General features: G+C 35.7%; 1 protein-coding gene across 4 annotated transcripts in view; it reads right to left on the bottom strand.

Annotated features, from left to right (window-relative positions):
* ETNK1 (ethanolamine kinase 1) overlaps positions 1–20,031 on the bottom strand; it is a 140,145-nt gene that overhangs the window by 27,735 nt on the left and 92,379 nt on the right. For all 4 annotated transcript variants that reach the window (XM_042946048.1, XM_042946047.1, XM_042946049.1 and 1 more), the window contains 2 exons: positions 14,494–14,753; positions 2,511–2,651 (listed from right to left, as the gene is read on the bottom strand). In XM_042946048.1, coding sequence (XP_042801982.1) covers positions 2,511–2,651; positions 14,494–14,699 — 347 coding nt within the window. In that variant the 5' untranslated portion in view covers positions 14,700–14,753. The remainder of the gene's footprint in view (positions 1–2,510; positions 2,652–14,493; positions 14,754–20,031) is intronic.

Here is a 20,031-nt window from a genome sequence, read left to right as displayed (position 1 = left end):
GGTCCATGAGTTCGAGCCCCGCGTCGGGCTCTGGGTTGATGGCTCAGAGCCTGGAGCCTGCTTCCGATTCTGTGTCTCCCTCTCTCTCTGCCCCTCCCCCGTTCATGTTCTGTCTCTCTCTGTCTCAAAAATAAATAAACATTAAAAAGAAATTTTTTTTTAAATAATAAAGTTATAAAGACAGTTTATTAAAGAACTAAAACATCTATTTCAAGTTTAGAAGGGTGAATGCTAACTTTACCTATCAAAGTCAACAGGCATGATCCACTATTGATAAACCAAATAAATTATATGATAATCATCAGATATTATCTGTGATAATCATATCGTAGAATACTCCCATTATCTATTACAGAAATGGTCTGAGTAGTGAAACTAGGAAGTAGGGTAGCTAGGGTGGCAAGCAGGACTACAGATTATGGCTTTTGAATCCTACACTCACTCTTCTGTACCATTATGCTATATTTATATTCACTTGATAAAAATAAAACGAAACAAAAATAGAATGCTACCACTAACTCTTCCAGGGTACCATCTGGCTTACAAAATTGCTGTTTACACTTTCTCTTTCCTTAACACTTTAAGCCAAGTTTTCTTCATTCTTCCTTTACAGTCTCTCAAACTACTCTCTTACTTTTTCATTTTATAATAGACTCTCTATCAATTAATTTAATTTTAATGAATCTATCTATTCAAGTGATTCCTGCATTTTCCCACTACTGCCATTCTTCTCTACACAGATTCCAAAAGTAACCCTTACATGCATGCTCTTTTGAAGACGGTGTAATTGTTCAAGAAACTATGTAAAATCTATAGTGTTGAATAGAAATAACTAAAACTCAAAGGATTGAACGTGATAATTACAATCATATACAAACAAAAAGGAACCAAAAAAATATGAAACATACTTCTCATACTTTGTTTTTAATGTTTTAGTTGCGTATTATCTATGTATACAGTATCTATGTATTTTGCATATACTATCTCAATCCCCATAAAAACCTTAAAAGGTAAACATACTACTCATTATTTCCATTTTACAGACGAGGAACAGGTAACAGTTCCAGGTAACAGAACTGCAACAGTTCTGCCCAAAGTTACACAGCAGAACTGTTATATGGCAGAATTAAGGCTTCACCGTAGGCAATCTGGACTCCAGAATCTTGTACTCTTAATCCACACAATACTATGCTGCCTCCGAACTCTGCATTATCTTATAAAGTCAAGAAAATCTTACATTCACCATTGCCATCTACTTCGTTATTTTTAAGTGACATTCCCCCAAATTTTTCAATAAAATAGTTATTTCAAAAGAGGATTTTGTGGGGGTTTCTGCTGTCACTTCCTGAATATCTAGCATACTGGACACATTTACAGATGTTTGCCTAACCCGAGTAAAAGGGTATACTGTCCCTATCAAAGTCTGACAAACTACCTGCAAATAAAAACACATACACTGAGTGAATCAAACTAATCTGTGAAATAATCCAACTCACCAGAACAATAGTCATTTTTCTGTAATGAATTATAAAAAGTAAACAGAAAGAAGGAAAGCTCTATAGGTCCTGCCTGCCTCTACTGTCCTTAAAATGAAAAATTCCTGAATAGATATAAAGGGGAAAATAAAATTCCTAATTTTTATACTAGTATTAATCACACTGTATAAAAATGTGTTCATATAACTTAGATTCCAAATACTAATTTACAAGTGTTTTTATATAAAATATAATGAAGTGCCTTACTTTTTGAACCTAGGGAGTCAGTTTTACAAAAGCCAAGTAAGACTCCAGTAATTGAGGGGCACCTGGGTGGCCCAGTCAGTTAAGCGTCCAACTCTTGATATCAGCTCAGATCATGATCTCATAGTTTTGAGATCAAACCCCACATCAGGCTCTGCACTGAGGCATGGAGCCTGCTTGGGATTCTCTCTGCCTCTCCCTAACCGCCAACCCCCGCCCCCCACCTCCTACCCCTCTCAAAAGACTCAAGTAATTGAATTTTCAACCTTATTACCTGGGGCTTAAATTCTCAGTAAACTAAGACAATGCAAACTTTTTCACACTCCAGTATTACTACACTGTAGTAATAAATGTAAATTTCTCCGCCTATTTAAAACAGCTTTTAACAAAAAGAATTCTTTAAAAAAGGGCTCCATGGCCAACTCATTCTATGCAAAAAGTACCCCTTTAGAGCTATCATTACTCTATCCTTCTTCCAAATAAATGTTTCTATATTTGTTTCTTGACTGGTCATCTCTACCATCTACCTACTACCCACTTCCCAGGATTGTGTAGATTGTCTTTTTTGTTCTTGAGTTGGCTGGGCGAGAAAGGCAGTTACACTCCTGTAGTGCCATCTTGAGAGTCAGATGAAGCAATGCTAATTTAATCAAATACTACGAGAGCAACCAAGCCAGATTTTATACACAGAAACCTTGTAAGCTACTTCTAAAACCTTATTATGTATAGCAAAACAAGGTAAAACAATTTCAAATGTAAAAGTAATTTTACCTTTTATTAAGGTCTTCATCTGCAAATCCTGTAGGAATGAGAGAGAAATATTTTCCCATCTTTAGCCATAGATTGGATTTGGGAATCCATCCATTGTGTGCATGGATAGCATGGATTTTAGCAAGCTGACGTGCTATGAGTCTGTTTTAAGACAAAACAGCATAAAAAGAAAATGTTAAGTATCATAGGTTTTATGTCTACTCGTGGGTAAACTAAAATAACTAGTATGCATTTATTTTAGAACAGGATTTCATTTTTATCTTATGTAAGAGTCAAAATTAATTTGTCAAGGCAACTCTCAGAAGGAGAGGCAAACAAATGATTAAAGCATCAGTAGGAAAAAAACACCTACAATTGATACAGTGAATAAATGTTATATCCAAAAGGGGTTGAGTGTCTAGAAGTAAGTGGTCTATTCTGATTCCACAGACAATGGTTAGGACCAGCAGAACAACAAAAAATTATAAATGATTTCAAGGCTCATATTAGACATTAATCAGCAATACATTTAAATTGCGCTGTTTAAATAAACTTTAAAAAAAAAAAAAGGTCTTTTGACGTCAGAATCAATCTTCTCCATTCAACAAAATAATTTGAAGCTATGTATATGTGTATCCATGCTATCTTTTTATCTGTAGAACCTAGAAGAGCAAACGCTAATATAAGAATAAGCATGCAAAACAAGTTAAGTTACCAAACAGCCTATAAAGACTAGCAGGTGGGAAAAATGACTTAATAGTAGGTAATGACTTAATAGTAAGAACTTAAAACTGGCTAATTTTGAAGATGCTCACAATCTAATGTAATGCTCTTCAAAGTACAAGTTTTAGGAGCTATGACATAGCGCCATCTAGAATGTCTGATGCCCCACCTCAGATCTACTGAATCACAATCTCTGAGGGTGGGACCCTGCACTCTCATTTTAAACAAGATCTCCAGGGGCGCCTGGGTGGCTCAGTCGGTTAAGTGTCCGACTTCGGCTCAGGTCATGATCTCGCAGTCCGTGAGTTCGAGCCCCGCGTCGGGCTCTGTGCTGACAGCTCAGAGCCTGGAGCCTGTTTCAGATTCTGTGTCTCTCTCTCTCTGACCCTCCCCTGTTCATGCTCTGTCTCTCCCTGTCTCAAAAATAAATAAAACGTTAAAAAAAAAAAAATTAAAAATAAATAAATAAATAAATAAACAAGATCTCCAGGTGATCGCAATACACTGTAAAGTTTGAGAAACACTGATATAATGCTCCAATTCCACAGCCTGGCCCTATACTGGAATCAAACTTCAGAAACATACACACATACATACATAAATAAATAAATGCCAAGGTATTACCCTTAAAAATTCTGATTTAATTGTAGTACAGCCAGGGCATCAAGATATTTAAGTTTCTCAGAGGACTCTGATATGCAAAAGTGTTTGAAAACTGCTGCATTAAAGCACACAATACTCTAGCACTGTAGTACTGTGATTAAATACACAGTTTTATTATATTTTTATAGTAAGGTGAATATTCTTATGTACCTAGTTTCTAGTAATAAAAGAGTTCTGATTTTCTTTTGAAGAAATCTCTATTCCCTTCACTTTTAGTTCATGTGGTTCATATAGAGCTGACCTCAATCCTAACCCTGTATCACATCTGTAGCACTAATTTTAGGAGTTAGAATATGACACAGAATTGCCCAGAGCATTCCATCCTTCCATATTTGTTCCATGATGATTGGTTCTGAGCATATTATTCAAACTAAGCCAAAGGGAATTTTCGCTGATGCTTCTGACTGGTTGAAACTATTAGAAAAAGAAGAACTCCCCTGCTCCCTGCCCTCCTCCCACCACTGCTAAACTGATTAGATAGGCCTGTAATTGTTAATAATAATAATTGCCATCTTTTTTTTTTTTAAGGTTTTATTTTTAAATAATCTCTATACCCAACATGGAGCCCAACCATACAACCCAAAGATCAAGAGTCACATGCTCTAATGACCAAGCCAGCCAGGTACCCCTATTACTGCCACTCTTAAGAAAACTTGTAAGACTATAAAGCTAACACAGAATAAAAGAAAAACGTGATACTACCCTAATGACAATGTTAACAGTCCCTGGATCCACCCATGGTTGAACTCAGTATCCTCAGCTATATGCACCAATAAATCCCTCCTTCTTTAAGTCAGTTTGAATTTTCCAATTATCAAGAGTCCTAATATATTACCAAAATATTACACAAATTAGATTACCTAATACATTACACAAAATATGTGCGCCTTGGTTCATCTCTCTCAAATCAGCAAACATTGCTTTACATAAATTAAGTAAGTATTGCTTGACTGACCTTCCCCCAGACCATATATATATATATTATATATATATATATAATATATATATATGTATTCATGTCTATATGAATATACACACACACAAAAATATATATATATGTATTCATGTCTATATGAATATACACACACAAAAAATCTAGTTTTAGCCAATCTCTCACACACACACACACACACACACATATATATATACACACATACACACACACATACACATACATACATATAAAGGTAGGCCCAAATGCATATATGGTACTTTAAGCACCAAGAAACTTGATGGAAAAGTCAGAAAACAAAACCAAAACAAGGAAAGTTTTGTATATATACACATACACATACATACCTATATACTTACACATGCACGTGTGTATGTGACACATACATCTTAAGCCCATTAAGAACAGATTTTAAAACTTTAAAGAGGAAAGCCGGGAACAAAAGGCTTGAAGAAAGGTACAATCCATGTTACATAAACTCAAAGGGCAATCTATGTCAACCAAACCTTACGTTCTAGAAATGTTTACTGAACAAATGAGACCAGTGATTCAGGAGAAGGATCACATAGTAGAACACGTATTTAACACAGACAAATTTTATTTGCTGTGGTTTTTTAAAATAAGTGAATAGTAGTGTCATTTTTCATAGTTTTACCCCAAAGTTTGTACAAAACCCTGATTTACAAAATACAAAATGTAGTCTCAGAAGTTATCCAATTATCAATTATTCAGCTGAGAGTGACTGAAATGACAATTCTACAGTAAATACTTCAAAACTGAATAAAATGTTACCCAAGGGGCTCTTAGAATTTAAGGGAATTTGTTAAACACGAAGAGCTACTAGAAGAGAAAGCACCTATTAATTTTGAGTGCCTTCAAATTTTCTGACAGAAAGGTGGGTAACGGGCTGAGCCAGGATTTGGAAGATTGCATGATGCAAAAGCCAAGCCTTTCTCACTATAGATACCCCCCCACCAGAACACTACATTGAATTAGCTGGATTTTCATTCTGACTCTGCCATTGTTACTTTCGGTCTGAACTTAAATAAGCAAATCATTTCATTTCTAAGTGTCAGATTCCTAATAAGAAAAACAAAATTATTGGGGGGAGAAAGAAAAAAAAAGGTAGAAGCAACCCAAATGTCCATCCATGGATGAGAGGATAAACAAAATGCAATACATACATAAAATGGAGTATTTGACTTAAAAAGGAAGGAAATTCTGACACATACTACAAGACAGGTGAACCTTGAAGACACCCTACTAAGTGCAATAAGCCAATCAACAGACAAAAGTGTGATTCGACTTACATGAGGTATCTAAGGCAGTCAAATTCATACAGATAGAAAGTAGAATGATGGCTGCCAAGGTTGGGGGTAGGGGAGAATTGGAAAGTTGCTGTTTAATGCATATAAAACTTTAGTATTATAAGATGAAAATAACTGTGGAGGCTGGATGCAAAACAATGGGAATGTACTTAATACTACTTAACAGTATACTTTAAAAATAATAAAGAGGGCAAATGTTATATGCCTTTTTACTGGCCAGCACCTCCACCAAAAAAAAATTTTTAATTAAATAAATTAAATGGTTATACAGTTCTTAACAAGACTTGATTAGAGCAATTCAGTTATTTTCTCTTAGTAAATTTTACATACAACAGACAAAAAACTACAAAAAAATCTCTTCAATAATGTAATTCTGCACTACTTACTTAATAAACCATGATGTTTTGGGTTTTTTTTGAGAGAGCATATGCGCATACAGGCAGGGGAGGGGTAGAAAGAGAGGGAGAGAGAATCCCAAGCAGGCTCCACATTGTCAGCCTAGAGCACCAATGTGCCTGAATCCACGAACCTGAGACAAAATCGAGTCGGGTGCTTAACTGGGCCACCCAGACACCCCTAAACCATGAATTTTTATTTGTATATATAACAAAGTAATCAAAAATTACCTCAAGATTTCTGATTTTCACTGTCATAGATTGGTCCTTCTTCTACCTGGTCTCAGTTAAGTAAGGCTTCCCTGCACTAATATCAAGGCAAATGCTACTTTAAAACCCCACACTCAGTAAAACAAAACATTTGAAAATTTCAAGGCTTCGGAGAACTTCTTAAATATTCAATAATACTAATTGCTCCCACTCTTGTAAGCTTTCAAAAAATTAAGAGTATTATAACAATAACAGGAATTTTTTTAATTGAAAAGTAATCTCTAATCTTACCACTCCAATAGAGCTTGTTTCATTTTTATATACTCCCTTTGGGTTTTCACATAAGCAAATTATTGTGTGATTGTAGCAAAGTTCATCTATTAAGTGAATTTTTTCCTCTTAGGCCTGCATCAGCCATTCTGCATTATTTTAGACAATATCCAAAATTATGATTTCAATAATAGTACATTAATTTGTGTTTATATGCCTTGGTTATACCTGACTGTAAGAGTTGTCATGACAGAAACATACTATATAACTTTATTTTATGATTATATTGCCCTACTGATTTCCAAGAGAACATTACCAATATCACGTATAACCCACAATGTACAATGTACCAGTTCTGCTACAATACATACAACATTGGAAGTGTTTTTTGGTTATGCATTTTGATAAATGTGCAATAATTGATTTTAAACTGCATTTTTCCCATGATGTCTGTTGCTGGGTGGGTTTTTTTATATTTTTTTTCAAGTTTTTATTTTCAGAGAGAGAGAATGAGCAGGGGAGGGGCAGAGAGAGGGAGAGGGAGAGAATCCCAAGCAGGCTCCACATTGTCAGTGCAGAGCCCAAAGAGGGGCTTGAACTCATGAACCTTGACATGACCTGAGACGAAATCAGGAGTTGGAGCTTAACAAACTATCACCCAGTCTCCCCCAAGTGGTTTTAAATTAAACTATAGCCAGGATTCCTAGCAAGAGGCAAGTAAAGTATTAGAGAAACACCTGATGAGAAAATTCCCAAACATCTGTGAATTTTAAAAAATTTTCTGAAGGTCTCTCCAATACTTGTTTGCTAGAAAAGTTCAAATAAAACATGTCATGGTAAACTTCCATAAGCTGAATTACTAGTTAAGCATTAACTTGGTACAACTTGTCTTTATCATACCATTCTCTCACAGCCTCTTCCCTGCTCTGCCTTTTCCTGTAAGGTTCAGTTTAAATGATATCTCAGTGAAACACTGCCGAATTTACCCAAGTATACACAGTAAATCATCTGTACTTTTTTTTTGAAAACCTTTTCTGTTTTCTGTGTATACTATTTAGCTTACTTTTTTCCAAGATTATTGTCCGTCACACTGCAAATTACTAGGAGAAAAGGGATTGTCTGAATTCTTTTTCCTTCTCTAGACTAAACATAAATATGTATCAAATTTTTATATTCAAAGTAAATACTCTATTACAATCATAATATACACAAGTGGCAAGTAGCTATGCCTGAAGGAGCCAAAGCCAAGACAGCACCTTGGACTTTGATCTAAGGCTCAATCAGAACTTACTGAAGCTCTGATTAATCAATCAGTCCAGACTGTTAGCTGCATATCAAGCTTACCTAATAACAATAGCTCAAAATGTGACACCTAACCTGAAATTAGTAATAAGTTCTTATTTAATAAATCAAATCCTTTTACCATAAATATATGAAATTCATTTTCTAAAGGAGAAAAGCTAAATACAAGCACATCAATCATCCCAAATTTACACCCCTAACCTCTTCTTGGGGCTTCAGAATTATCATTTATTCAATTGCTTACTCGATTTTTTTTAAAAAGTATTCCACTATACATATTTGAAACCAGTAAAAACCATATTCCCTTTTAAAATCATTTATAATTCAGCTATGACCTTCTTTCAATTAACTCTTCTTTTTATATTTTCTGTGTTTTACAGTAATTAACAAAACCTTCTGGGGGTACCTGGGTAGCTCAGTTGGTTAAGAGTCCGACTCTTGATTTCAGCTCAGCTCATGGTAAGATCAAGACCAATGCTGGGCTCTGCACTGACAGCACAGAGCTTACTTGGGATTCTTTCCCCACTGCCTTTCCCCTGCTTGCACTCACTCACATGCACGCTCCCTCTCAAAATAAACAAACATTTTAAAGGAGAAAGAAATAAAAAAAACCTTCTGAACACTTATACATACCATAAGAGAATTACACTGTAACTTGAAATAAATTTAATAGGAAAAAAGGTAAATAGCCAGTGTTACTACTTACAGTGTCAACTAGCCATATCCTTACCTGTTATCTTCTTTTGCTTTCTTTTTCAACCTCCATTCTTTTTTTCAAAAATATGAGTCAACTGGGGGTGCCTGGGTGGCTCAGGCTGAGTGTCCCACTCTTGATTTTGGCTCATGTCATGATCTCATGGTTGTGAAATCGAGCCCCGTGTCAAGCTCTGCGCTGAGCATGGAGCCTGCTTGGGATTCTCTCTTTCCATCTGCCCATCCCCTGCACACATGGGTGTGCACATGGGCTCTCTTCTCAATAAATAAATGAACATTTAAGAAAAAACTATAGGTCAATTCAATATATCATTCACTGCAAGCTAAGTGTCATAGAACTTAATTAAATATATTGAGCACCTGGGTGGCTCAGTTGGTTAAACATCTGACTTCAGCTCAGGTCATGATCTCACAGTTCGTGAGTTGAAGTCCCAGGTCAGGCTCTGTGCTGACAGCTCAGAGCCTGGAGCCTGCTTGGGATTGTGTGTCTCCCACTCTGCACCTCCCCCACAAGTGCGCGCGCTCTCTCTCTTTCCCTCTCTTAAAAATAGACGTTAAAAAAAATACATATATATATATATATATATAGAGAGAGAGAGAGAGAGAGAGAGAGAGAGAGAGTGCGCGCGTGTGCTATTTGGTCTCTAACAGCATGGGGTTTTTTTTTAATGAAATGTATATATACCTGCATTAGTATCATACATATTCTAAGTAGATCTAACTGAAAGTACAGGAAAAGGCTTCTATATAGACTTTTTTTTTAGAGCAGTTTTAGGTTCACAGCAAATCTGAGAGGAAGGTTCAGACATTTCCCAAATGCCCCCTACACTGACAGAAACATCACCTCCTTCAGTATCAACATCCTCTACCAAAGTGGTACATTTGTTACAACTGAAGAACCCATACTGGCATATTGTTATCACCCAAAGTCCATAGTTTACATATGGGTACACACTTGGTGTTGTACTTTCTATGGCTTTGAGCAAATTTATGACAGGTATCCACAATTAAAGTATCATGCAGACATTTTCACTGCCCTAAAAATTCTGTTTCACCTATTCATTCCTCCTTCCCTACTAACCCTTAGCAACCACTGATTTTTTTAGTGTCTCCATCGTTTGGTCTTTTTCAGAATGTCATGTAGTTGATTTAATGCAAACATTTTTATGACATGGCATCAAATACCAAAATGAGCCTTAACAGAAATTCAGTATTCTTGATCAAAAACTGTAATTTTCCATCTTTCTACTTAAGATTACAATTATGAAAAGCTTTCCCTTTAAAACAGAAATTCTATAATAAGCTTAACAGCAATGATTTAATTATAGAGAATAATCACAAATCAATAAATGGGGGAAGCTGCATTTATTTTCTTCTTGAATCTTTTTCACTTTACTTGTAATAGTTGGAGTAATAAAGGCCTTACTATTTTCCTTTACATTTTATGTTCTTTTCTCGGTAAGTAAAAAGATTAAGTTACTCATTATCTTCTGGGATGTACTTGTACTAGTCACATGACTAATTACTTAAAATCTTACTTTTCTCATCTATTAAAATGGATTTTAATATTATCTATTCCCTAGGATTATTGTGAGTTGACTTTATTAATACACTTAAGGTGTTTTGGGGTGCCTGGCAGGTTCAGTCAGTGGAGTGTGCAACTCCTGACCTTGGGGTCATGAGTTCAAGCCCCCCATCATGCATACAGTTTACTTAATTAAAAAATATATTTAAAAAAATGCATATACATAAGGTGTTCAGAACAGTGTCCAGTTCATATTAAGTGTTGTATCAATATTAGCCACCATCATCACTTTAATATATCATTTCTCCAATTAACAAAAATTATAACATACCTGTTACTCTATTACCCATTACTCTATCTTTTTTAAAAATATTAGTTAAAAATAAAATCTTCAGGGACGGCTGGGTGGCTCAGTTGGTTAAGAATCCAACTCTTGGTTTCAGCTCATGTCATAATCTCACAATTCATGAGTTTGAGACCCACTTGGAGCTCTGCACTGAGAGTGCAGAACCTGTTTAGGATTCTCTCTCCAGCAATCTCTGCCCCTCCTCTGCTCATTCTCCCTCCCTCTCTCTCTCTCTTCCCTCCAAAATAAATAAACTTTAAAAATATAAAGTAAAATAAAATCTTTTTAACGTAAAATGGTCTCTTCAAGAAAGCTAAAATAAAAACTAAAACAAGGGACTACTCATGAGTATTAAGTACCTAAAATCGCTTAGTTGAGAAAGATTCTGAAATCTCCCATGTTCATGAGGAAAGAGTTCCAAGACTGGTTAGTATTGTCTATCACAAACAAGTGGGGGGGGGGGGGGTAGCGACAATGATTACTTGCTATGCTACATCTACATGCTGTTTGCATACACCTCACACCTTAAGGAACAATATATAATGTTATAATAGTACACAAGAGTAAAAAAAAAAAAAAAAGTCTATGAAATTTAAAATTCAAAAAATGTTTCTAAAAGCATAATAAAGTTAATTGATTAGTATTTAATACTTCAATTAATGTCTAAGTTCTTAAAAGCTCTCCATAAGTTAAAATGTGAAAAGTCTTGAGGAAAAAAATTGTAATTATAAAAGCTAACATATTACATAGTGTTTAATACATGCCAGGCATTGTTCTAGACTTTTTACATACACTACAACTTTAATCCTTACAACAACCCCTTAGAAATAGGTACTATCATTATTCGCATTTTTTAGGTAGGAAAACTGAGGCACAAAATGTTTAAGTACTATGCCCAATTTCACATAGCTCATAAAGCTGAAGCAGTCTTATTCCACTGTATATTCATAGTGGCAGAGGTATAATGCCATATATAGAATTTCACATGGCTTTTGGGGCACCTGGGTGGCTCAGTCAGTAAGCATCCGACTTCAGCTCAGGACATAATCTCCCAGTTCATGGTTTCGAGCCCCGCATCAAGTTCTGTGTTGACAGCTTGGAGCCTGGACCTGCTTTAGATTCTGTGTCTCCCTCTCTCTCAAATATAAATATTTAAAAAAAAAAAAAAATTTCACATGACTTTTGATTCTGTAACTTTCCACGATCACTCAGGAAAAAAACTGTCCTGAGCATCTACTTTCCATCATGAGATTATAGAATAAAGAGAAGTGAGAAATCTTCTGAATATGTACTTCTGACCAACAGACAGTACCCACTGCCAATAGTTCAACAAAAAGTTTAAATTCAGTGTGTTAAAGATAGTTTAGGAATATCAACATTAAGGCAGTTAGGACGGCAACACCAGGGGCGCCTGGGTGGCTCAATTGGTTAAGTGTCCAACTTTGGCTCTGGTCATGATCTCACAGTTCTTGAGTGTGACCCCAATGTCGGGCTCTGTGCATCTCAGAGACTGAAGCCTGCTTCAGATTCTGTCTCCCTCGCTCTCTGCCCCTCCCCCACTTGCACTCTGCCTGTCTGTCTCTCTCTCTCAGAAATAAATAAAAACATTAAAAAAAAAAAAAAAAAAGAATGCTACACCAGTGGGGTGGCCTGGGTGGCTCAGTTGGTTCAGCATCCAATTTGGTTCAGGTCATGATCTCACGGTTTGTGAGTCCATGGGTTCAAGCCCTGCATCGTGCTCACCGCTGTCAGCACAGAGTCTGCTTCAGACCCTCTGTCCCCCTCTCTCTCTTTACCCCTTCCCTGCTCATGCTCTCTCTCTCTCTCAAAAATAAAAAAACATTAAAAAAAAAAAGACTGCTATACCAGTTAAAGTTGTATTAGCTTTAAGCAACTTTCTTCTTAAATCTCTTGGACAAGGACTCATTATTTTCCTCCTTGCTTTAGTTACTAGTAAGATGGCCCTTCTCTATGGAGAAGAGAACATTATGGGATATACTTTTTGTATCTGAATCTAACTCCAGCTTTTCCTTTGGTCTAATTTATGCATCTAATCACCTTTAATCCTGTTATATTGATATACTTCAGACACTGTGAACAAGCTTAAGGGTTTATAAATAAATTTCATACACATGCACGCACAAACCTAAACACAACAAAAAATGTAACACAAATGAAAAAAGACATTATCTATTAATTGGGGTCCTTCAATAAATTCTAAACAGGGGAGCCTGGATGGCTTAGTCAGAGGAGTGTATGACTCTTGATTTCAAGGCTGTAGGTTGGAGCACCATGTTGAATGCAGAGATTACTTAAAACCTAAAAAAATACATACTAAACATTATACTCATGTAAGGGGGGGAGACTCTATCTTGTTAAAAACTGGAGTTTGAATAGATTTCTATACCAAAATATTTTTAAATATTATTTGAAACAGTTATAAAATACATAAATACTGGTCCGTTCCATTTTCATCACTGTGTTAACATAGCAACTCTTAAAATATGACCCAGGATCCCTGGAACCTCAAAACCCTTTCAAGTTTATACAGTTAAAACTACTTTGATAAGATATTATTTACCTTTTTCACTCTCTCATGAGTATACGGTATAGTTTTCAAGAAGCTACATGAAGTGGTGTGATAATGTTATCACACTGATAGCTAACAATGTGCAAGTGAGATTCCTGAATTAAAAAAAAGTTGTTTTAATTTCTAACACGGTAAATATTGATAGATGTAACTCACAAAACCTCTTTGGGTCCTCAATAACCTTTAAGAGCTGTTAAGGGATCTTTAGACCAAAATGTCTGAGAACTTCTGGTTTAAACTATGAATGAATTTGCAGTTTTCAAATCAAGCTCATTTGCTAGTTTTTAAAAGAAAGAACTCTAAAAGACAGCAATTTTAGAAAAATGATCAAGCATATGCAAGACGTTATCGTCATAGAAAACATAATACAATGAATTAAAAAGTAATATAACGTTAACAGAATTAAAAGCATCTTAGTAAGCAAAATCTCTGAAAATATGACCAACTGAGTTACAAAAGTTAGTAATAAGAAATGTGTGATGCTTTAATCCACGCACTACTTTAAAAAATTAAGGGGAAGCCTTGACACTCTGTAGCAGGTTAATCCAAAACCACACGTTAGAGTCCTTTCTTTTGCAAAGAGTCAATAACGAGATGGCAGACAGAAAGGATTTTTTTTCTTCTTCAGCAAAGACAGAGTCCAAACTAAAGAAGTTTCTAAATTAACCAAATAATTGCTCAAAGAAAAGGCAATTGCCTTTTAAATATTTAAAAAATATTTCCTGGGGCACCTGGGTGGCTCAGTTGGTTAAGCATCTGACTCTTGATTTCAGCTCAGGTCATGATCTCATGGTTCATGGAACTGAGCCCCACATTGGGCTCCACGTTGAGCACGGACCCTGCTTGGGGTTCTCTCTCTCCCTCTGTCTCTCTCTCTCTCTCTCTCTCAAAATAAATAAATAAACATTTAAAATATAAATGTAACTCCTTAGTGCACTTAACACTCTTAATCATCAGAAAGAAAAATTTAGAGAAAGTAAATATACCTGAAAATGGCAGGGTTGCAGACATGCTTTGGATCCAATGCTTCTCCCTGTATAAATTCATAGCACAGTCCATTATTGAAGGTACAGTAGAGTTGTGGTGCACAGCCATGAGCCTGCAACACTCGGAAACTCTTCACTTCCTCATCTCGATCAACTAACAGCTCAGTCTTATTGCCATAAATTCGCACCAGGACTACATCCTCCATTGTATTACTCACGTAACAGCCAATAAGTTTATTTGTGATTCCATCTGTGAAAAGCTGCCAAAGGAAAAAAAAAAGAAGAAAGAAAAAAATGAGTGAAAAACCAATTATACACTTCATTAACAAATGAAATAGCAGATAACTTGAAAATAACTGAAACATCTACTTTTTAACATAAAAAAAAAACTTTTAAATACAATTTTGCCAAACAGGTCTATAATTTTAATTCTAGATTTAAATAAAAAGGAATGCTACCGCTTAATATGTTGCCCTTAATCCCATAACATTAGTCTTTTCTCTTGATCCAAAAGCATTAATTATTCAATCTCTAGTACTTCTATGCAATGTTTTGATGCTATTGTATCTCAAAGTATACCTTGTACTGCAATCACTATAAATGTGTGTATACACATACAATCTCCTATGCCTAATAGTCCGGAAACTCTCTGAAAACAGAGACACTGCCCTCTTTCAGCATGGCATTTAACGTATAAAGGTCTTTAATAATATTCACAAGTTTAGGGGGTGCCTGGATGGCTCAGTTGGTTAAGCATCCAACTCTTGTTTTCAGCTCAGGTCATAACCTCAGTCGTGAGATCAAACCTCATGTCCACGCTCAGTACAGAGCCTACTTAAGATTTGCTCTCTCTCTCTGTCCCTCTCCCCTGCTCACTCGAGCTCTCTCCCTAAGATACAAAAATGTTTAAATAATAATAATGTTCACAAGTTTAAATATACAAATATAAATCTACCATACGTTACACATTATGGTAAATCTCCAACTTATAAAAAATGAATTTTAGGGGCGCCTGGGTGGCTCAGTCGGTTGAGCGCCGACTTCGGCTCAGGTCACGATCTTGCGGTCCGTGAGTTCGAGCCCCGCATCGGGCCCCTGTGCTGACAGCTCAGAGCCCGGAGCCTGTTTCAATTCTGTGTCTCCCTCTCTCTGACCCTCCCCATTCATGCTCTGTCTCTCTCTGTCTCAAAAATAAATAAACGTTAAAAAAAAAAAAAAAAAAAAAAAAAAAAAGAATTTTAAATGCCAATTTTAAAAGGTTACTTAACACAACATGCGTTAGAAGTTGTTGTAAGCATTTAGGTTATAACTTTTTAAACTTAAATACTGTGGCCACAAAGAGAAGTACAACCTTAATGAGAGGAAATGAGAGGTTAAGTAGAAACTTCCACAATATTTTCCAAAAGGGACTTTTGGGACTTTTCAAGAGCTTATGTCAAGTATGTCAAGTTCTTTTTTGTATCTGAGCACAAATGGTACACTTAAAAGGCAAACAGATGATTAGCAGTGTTAGTTCAAGTCTATTCAAAAACTGCAATTTTTATTTTCCTCTTATTTGATACGAAAACTAATTTTTCTATTTGCTCAAAGCTTTTGGATGCTCTCAGGTGGAATAAAGGGACAAGAGATAAAAGTCAAAGTGTAAGCAAGAGTTAAGGACATTTTTTTCCAAGAAAACTGTCAAAAATAACAGGAAAAAGAGCCAAAGGATAAGTTTTAAATGTACACATATTTAGTTAATGCCTGAGAAAAAAATGTAAACGTTTCTATTTCAATAAGATTATTGTAATGATAAATGACATCTGAAAAGGCTTATATCTTCAGGTGAAAATCTGGAACTGTTTACTGAAGTTAATATAATACACAGCTAACTAGGTTTTTTGTTTTAGTTTTTTTTTATGTTTACTTATTTTTGAGAGAGAGAGCGAGCATGAGCAGGGTAGGGGCAGAGAAAAAAGGAGACACAGAATCCAAAGCAGGCTCCAGGCTCCAGGCTATCAGCACAGAACCCAACTTGGGGCTTGAACTCACAGACCACAAGATCATGACCTGAGCTGAAGTTGGATGCTCAACTGACTGAACCACCCAGTCACCCCAACTAGTTTATATATATATATATTTTTTATTATATACAAGACTTGACTATTATCCTTATTCACATAATGCAGGTAAATTACATGAGTTAAGTAAAGAGGCTTATTTTAAACACTTTTTCAGGTATGCAGAGACATACAAGTATTGCTTTCCACCTAGATTTCACAAAATTGTATGTAGAATTGACAAGAAGCATATGCACTTACACTAAATGCAAATCATTTTATTAAAATCTGTGTTGAAAAGCATACTGTCTACTTACAAGGTCATATCAATTCATATACATTATTCTGTAACTTCAGATGTACGATAAAATATTTCAACTTACTGTAACAAAGACTGAGAAACTAACCCCAGCATCCTCTACTGTGCAATAACTACATACTTCCAACGAAATAATAAACCATAAATTCTTGTAAAAAAATAAATACATGAATAATATCACTTCACATCTATAAAAATATTGTATGTATAAATAAGGATAGAAATGTCTGCAAAGATATTCAAGAAAATATTAGGCAGACAGGTTAAATCGTGTTTTTTGTTTTGTTTCTCTAAACTTTTTCCTTTTGTTTTATGTATGTTTTCTCACTTTCATTTTCCTGCAATGAGCCTAGTTTACATTTGAAAAATTAGATTACTAACAGAAAAGAAGCCCAACAACTAGGAACTGACCTGGCACACACAGTAAAGCCTTGAGGTTCTATTGAACATAAATAATTTCACAGAACACCAACATCAGATGAGGCCACTCTGACCACGATGGTTCAAGACAAAAACAAAGCCACTCTGTAATCATGTCTGAATGTAGACAAAATCATAAAATTTTTTCAAACCACAAAAATGACTAAATATCCCCCTATTTTGGCTAGTATGAATGACTGCTCTTCGTTTTCAGTCACAGCTTTGGCCCTGCTTCATTCCTCCAGTCCTTTAGATAAGATTAATGTATCCCCAGTCATAGACTTGCCCCCACTTCCTGACAACACCAAATCCAGAGGAAAGCCTAGCCTACTTGAACACTTTCCCAAATCAGCAAACCCAAATCCTATTAAGTCCTTTGTAACATCCACTTACTGAGATCCCTACTATTCCTACCTAGTGGTATAAGTTCTCTCTTAAACCCAACTTGTTTAGCTAAAAGTGTGTTCTTAATGGAGAACACTGGCTTTAAAGATGTATGGACAGGGGCACCTAGGTAGCTCAGTCCGTTAAGTGTCTGACTTCAGCTCAGGTCACAATCACAAGGTTCGTGGGTTCCAACCCACGTGGGGCTCTGTGCTGAATGCTTGGTCAGAGCCTGGAGCCTCCTTCAGATTCTGCGTCTCCTTCTCTCTCTGCCCCTCCCCCGCTTGTGCTGTCTCACTGTCTCTCAAAAATGAAGTAATAAAAATATTTTTTTTAAATAAAGATGTATGGATAATGGTTTTTGCCCTTGGATGGTTCCCACCTCATATATAAACCTACAGGAAACTCAGATGGTGCTGAACCTTCTGAAACATACAGTAAAATATACTAGGTATATACTAGATACATATACTAGATATATACTAGAAATGTAAATTTTCACCTCAATGGAGGAAGGACAAAACTAATACAAATCTCATGGAGCTCCTTTTCTCAGGAACCATATCTTGCACTGTTTGTCAAATATTTAGGATAGTACTAGCTCAGCGAAAAACATTCTGAACTGAATGATAACAAAAACATTTCAAAACTTGTGGATGCTTGCAGGGTCATGTAAATAAAAACATTAAAAATTAAAAAGGCATAAAATTAATGATCTAAGCTTCCAGCTCAAGAAGCTAGATAAGTAATTCCTCAAATATATATATATTAGAAAGAGAATAAAAGGGCAAAATTATCAATAAAACACAAAAATTCAACCATCAATAACTTATTTTTAAAGATAAGGTTGATCACTTCCAAGCAAAACTATCAAGGAAAAAAAAAAGAAAACAAACTATCAATAAGATATGGGGCGCCTGGTTGGCGCAGTCGGTTAAGCGTCCGACTTCAGCCAGGTCACGATCTCGCGGTCTGGTCCGTGAGTTCGAGCCCCGCGTCAGGCTCTGGGCTGATGGCTCGGAGCCTGGAGCCTGGAGCCTGTTTCCGATTCTGTGTCTCCCTCTCTCTCTGCCCCTCCCCCGTTCGTGCTCTGTCTCTCTCTGTCCCAAAAATAAATAAAAAACGTTGAAAAAAAATTTAAAAAAAAAAAAAAATAAGATATCAAAACATGCCAAGGACATTACAAGAATATTATAAAGACCACTCTCATGAACATAGCTGCAAAAATTCCAATCAAAATATTAATAACTAGGGACACTGGACTGGCTCAGTTGGTACAGTATACAACCCTTGATCTTGGGGGTCATGAGTCTGAGCCCCACATGGGGTGTAGAGATTACTTAAATAAATACTTAAAAAAACATATCAATAACTAATAAAATATTTAAAAAGGAGAACACATCACAACCAAATGGGGCTTACTCTAAAAAGCAAAGGTTTTCAACATTAAAATTTTTTTTTAAAAATCAATGTAATTCAGCTCAACAGAAAAATGGAGGAAAATCATGCAATCATCATGAGAAGCAAAAAAAAGTATACCATAAAATCAACACTCATGTATGGTAAACACATGTGCAACTAAGAATAAAATGAAACTTCCTAGGATGCTTGGCTGGCTTAGTCCATAGAACATGCAACTTTTCATCTTAGGGTCATCAGTACAAGCCCCACATTAGGGGCAGAGTTAACTTTAAAAAAAGAAAGTTTGGGGTGCCTGAGTGGCTCAGTTGGTTGAACATCTGACTCTTGACTTTGGCTCAGGTCATGATTTCACAGTCTGTGGGTTCAAGCACCATCAGTGCAGAGCCTGCTCGGGATTCTCTCCCTATCACACTGCCCTTGCCCCACTAGTGCTCTCTCTCAAAAAAGTAAACATTTTTTTTTAAAGTTTAAAAACAAAAAGCAAAAATGTGGAGAAAAATTAAAGGACTAAATAAATGGGATATACCTTGTTTATGGATTTTGAGACTCAATATTGTTAATGATTTTACTTCTCAAAAATCTATAGAGTCCACAAAGTATCAAACTCTCATCCAGTTTCTTTTGTGAAAATTGAAAAGTTGAGTCTGCAATTTATATGGCAATTTAAAAAGTCAAGAATAGTCAAGAAAATTTTAAAGAACAAAGTTAAAACCCTGTATCATGGACTACAGTAATTATATCAGCTTCCAACAACCATAGTAAAGCCTGAGAGTAATCAAGATAGTACAGTACCAGCGCAACAGATAAAACAGACCAAAGGGACAGAACAACATAACCTGGCCCACATACTATGCAACCTGATTTATGACAATGATGACACTATAATGGGGAAAAGATGGCCTTTTCAATAAACAATGAGTCAACTGATAGCCACATGGAAAAAAAATTAATCAT

This window comes from Panthera leo, chromosome B4 (genome assembly GCF_018350215.1).
Source record: "Panthera leo isolate Ple1 chromosome B4, P.leo_Ple1_pat1.1, whole genome shotgun sequence".
Lineage (NCBI taxonomy): Eukaryota > Metazoa > Chordata > Mammalia > Carnivora > Felidae > Panthera > Panthera leo.
Note: the sequence above shows the minus strand (reverse complement) of the source record. Positions and strands in the feature narration are given on the sequence as shown.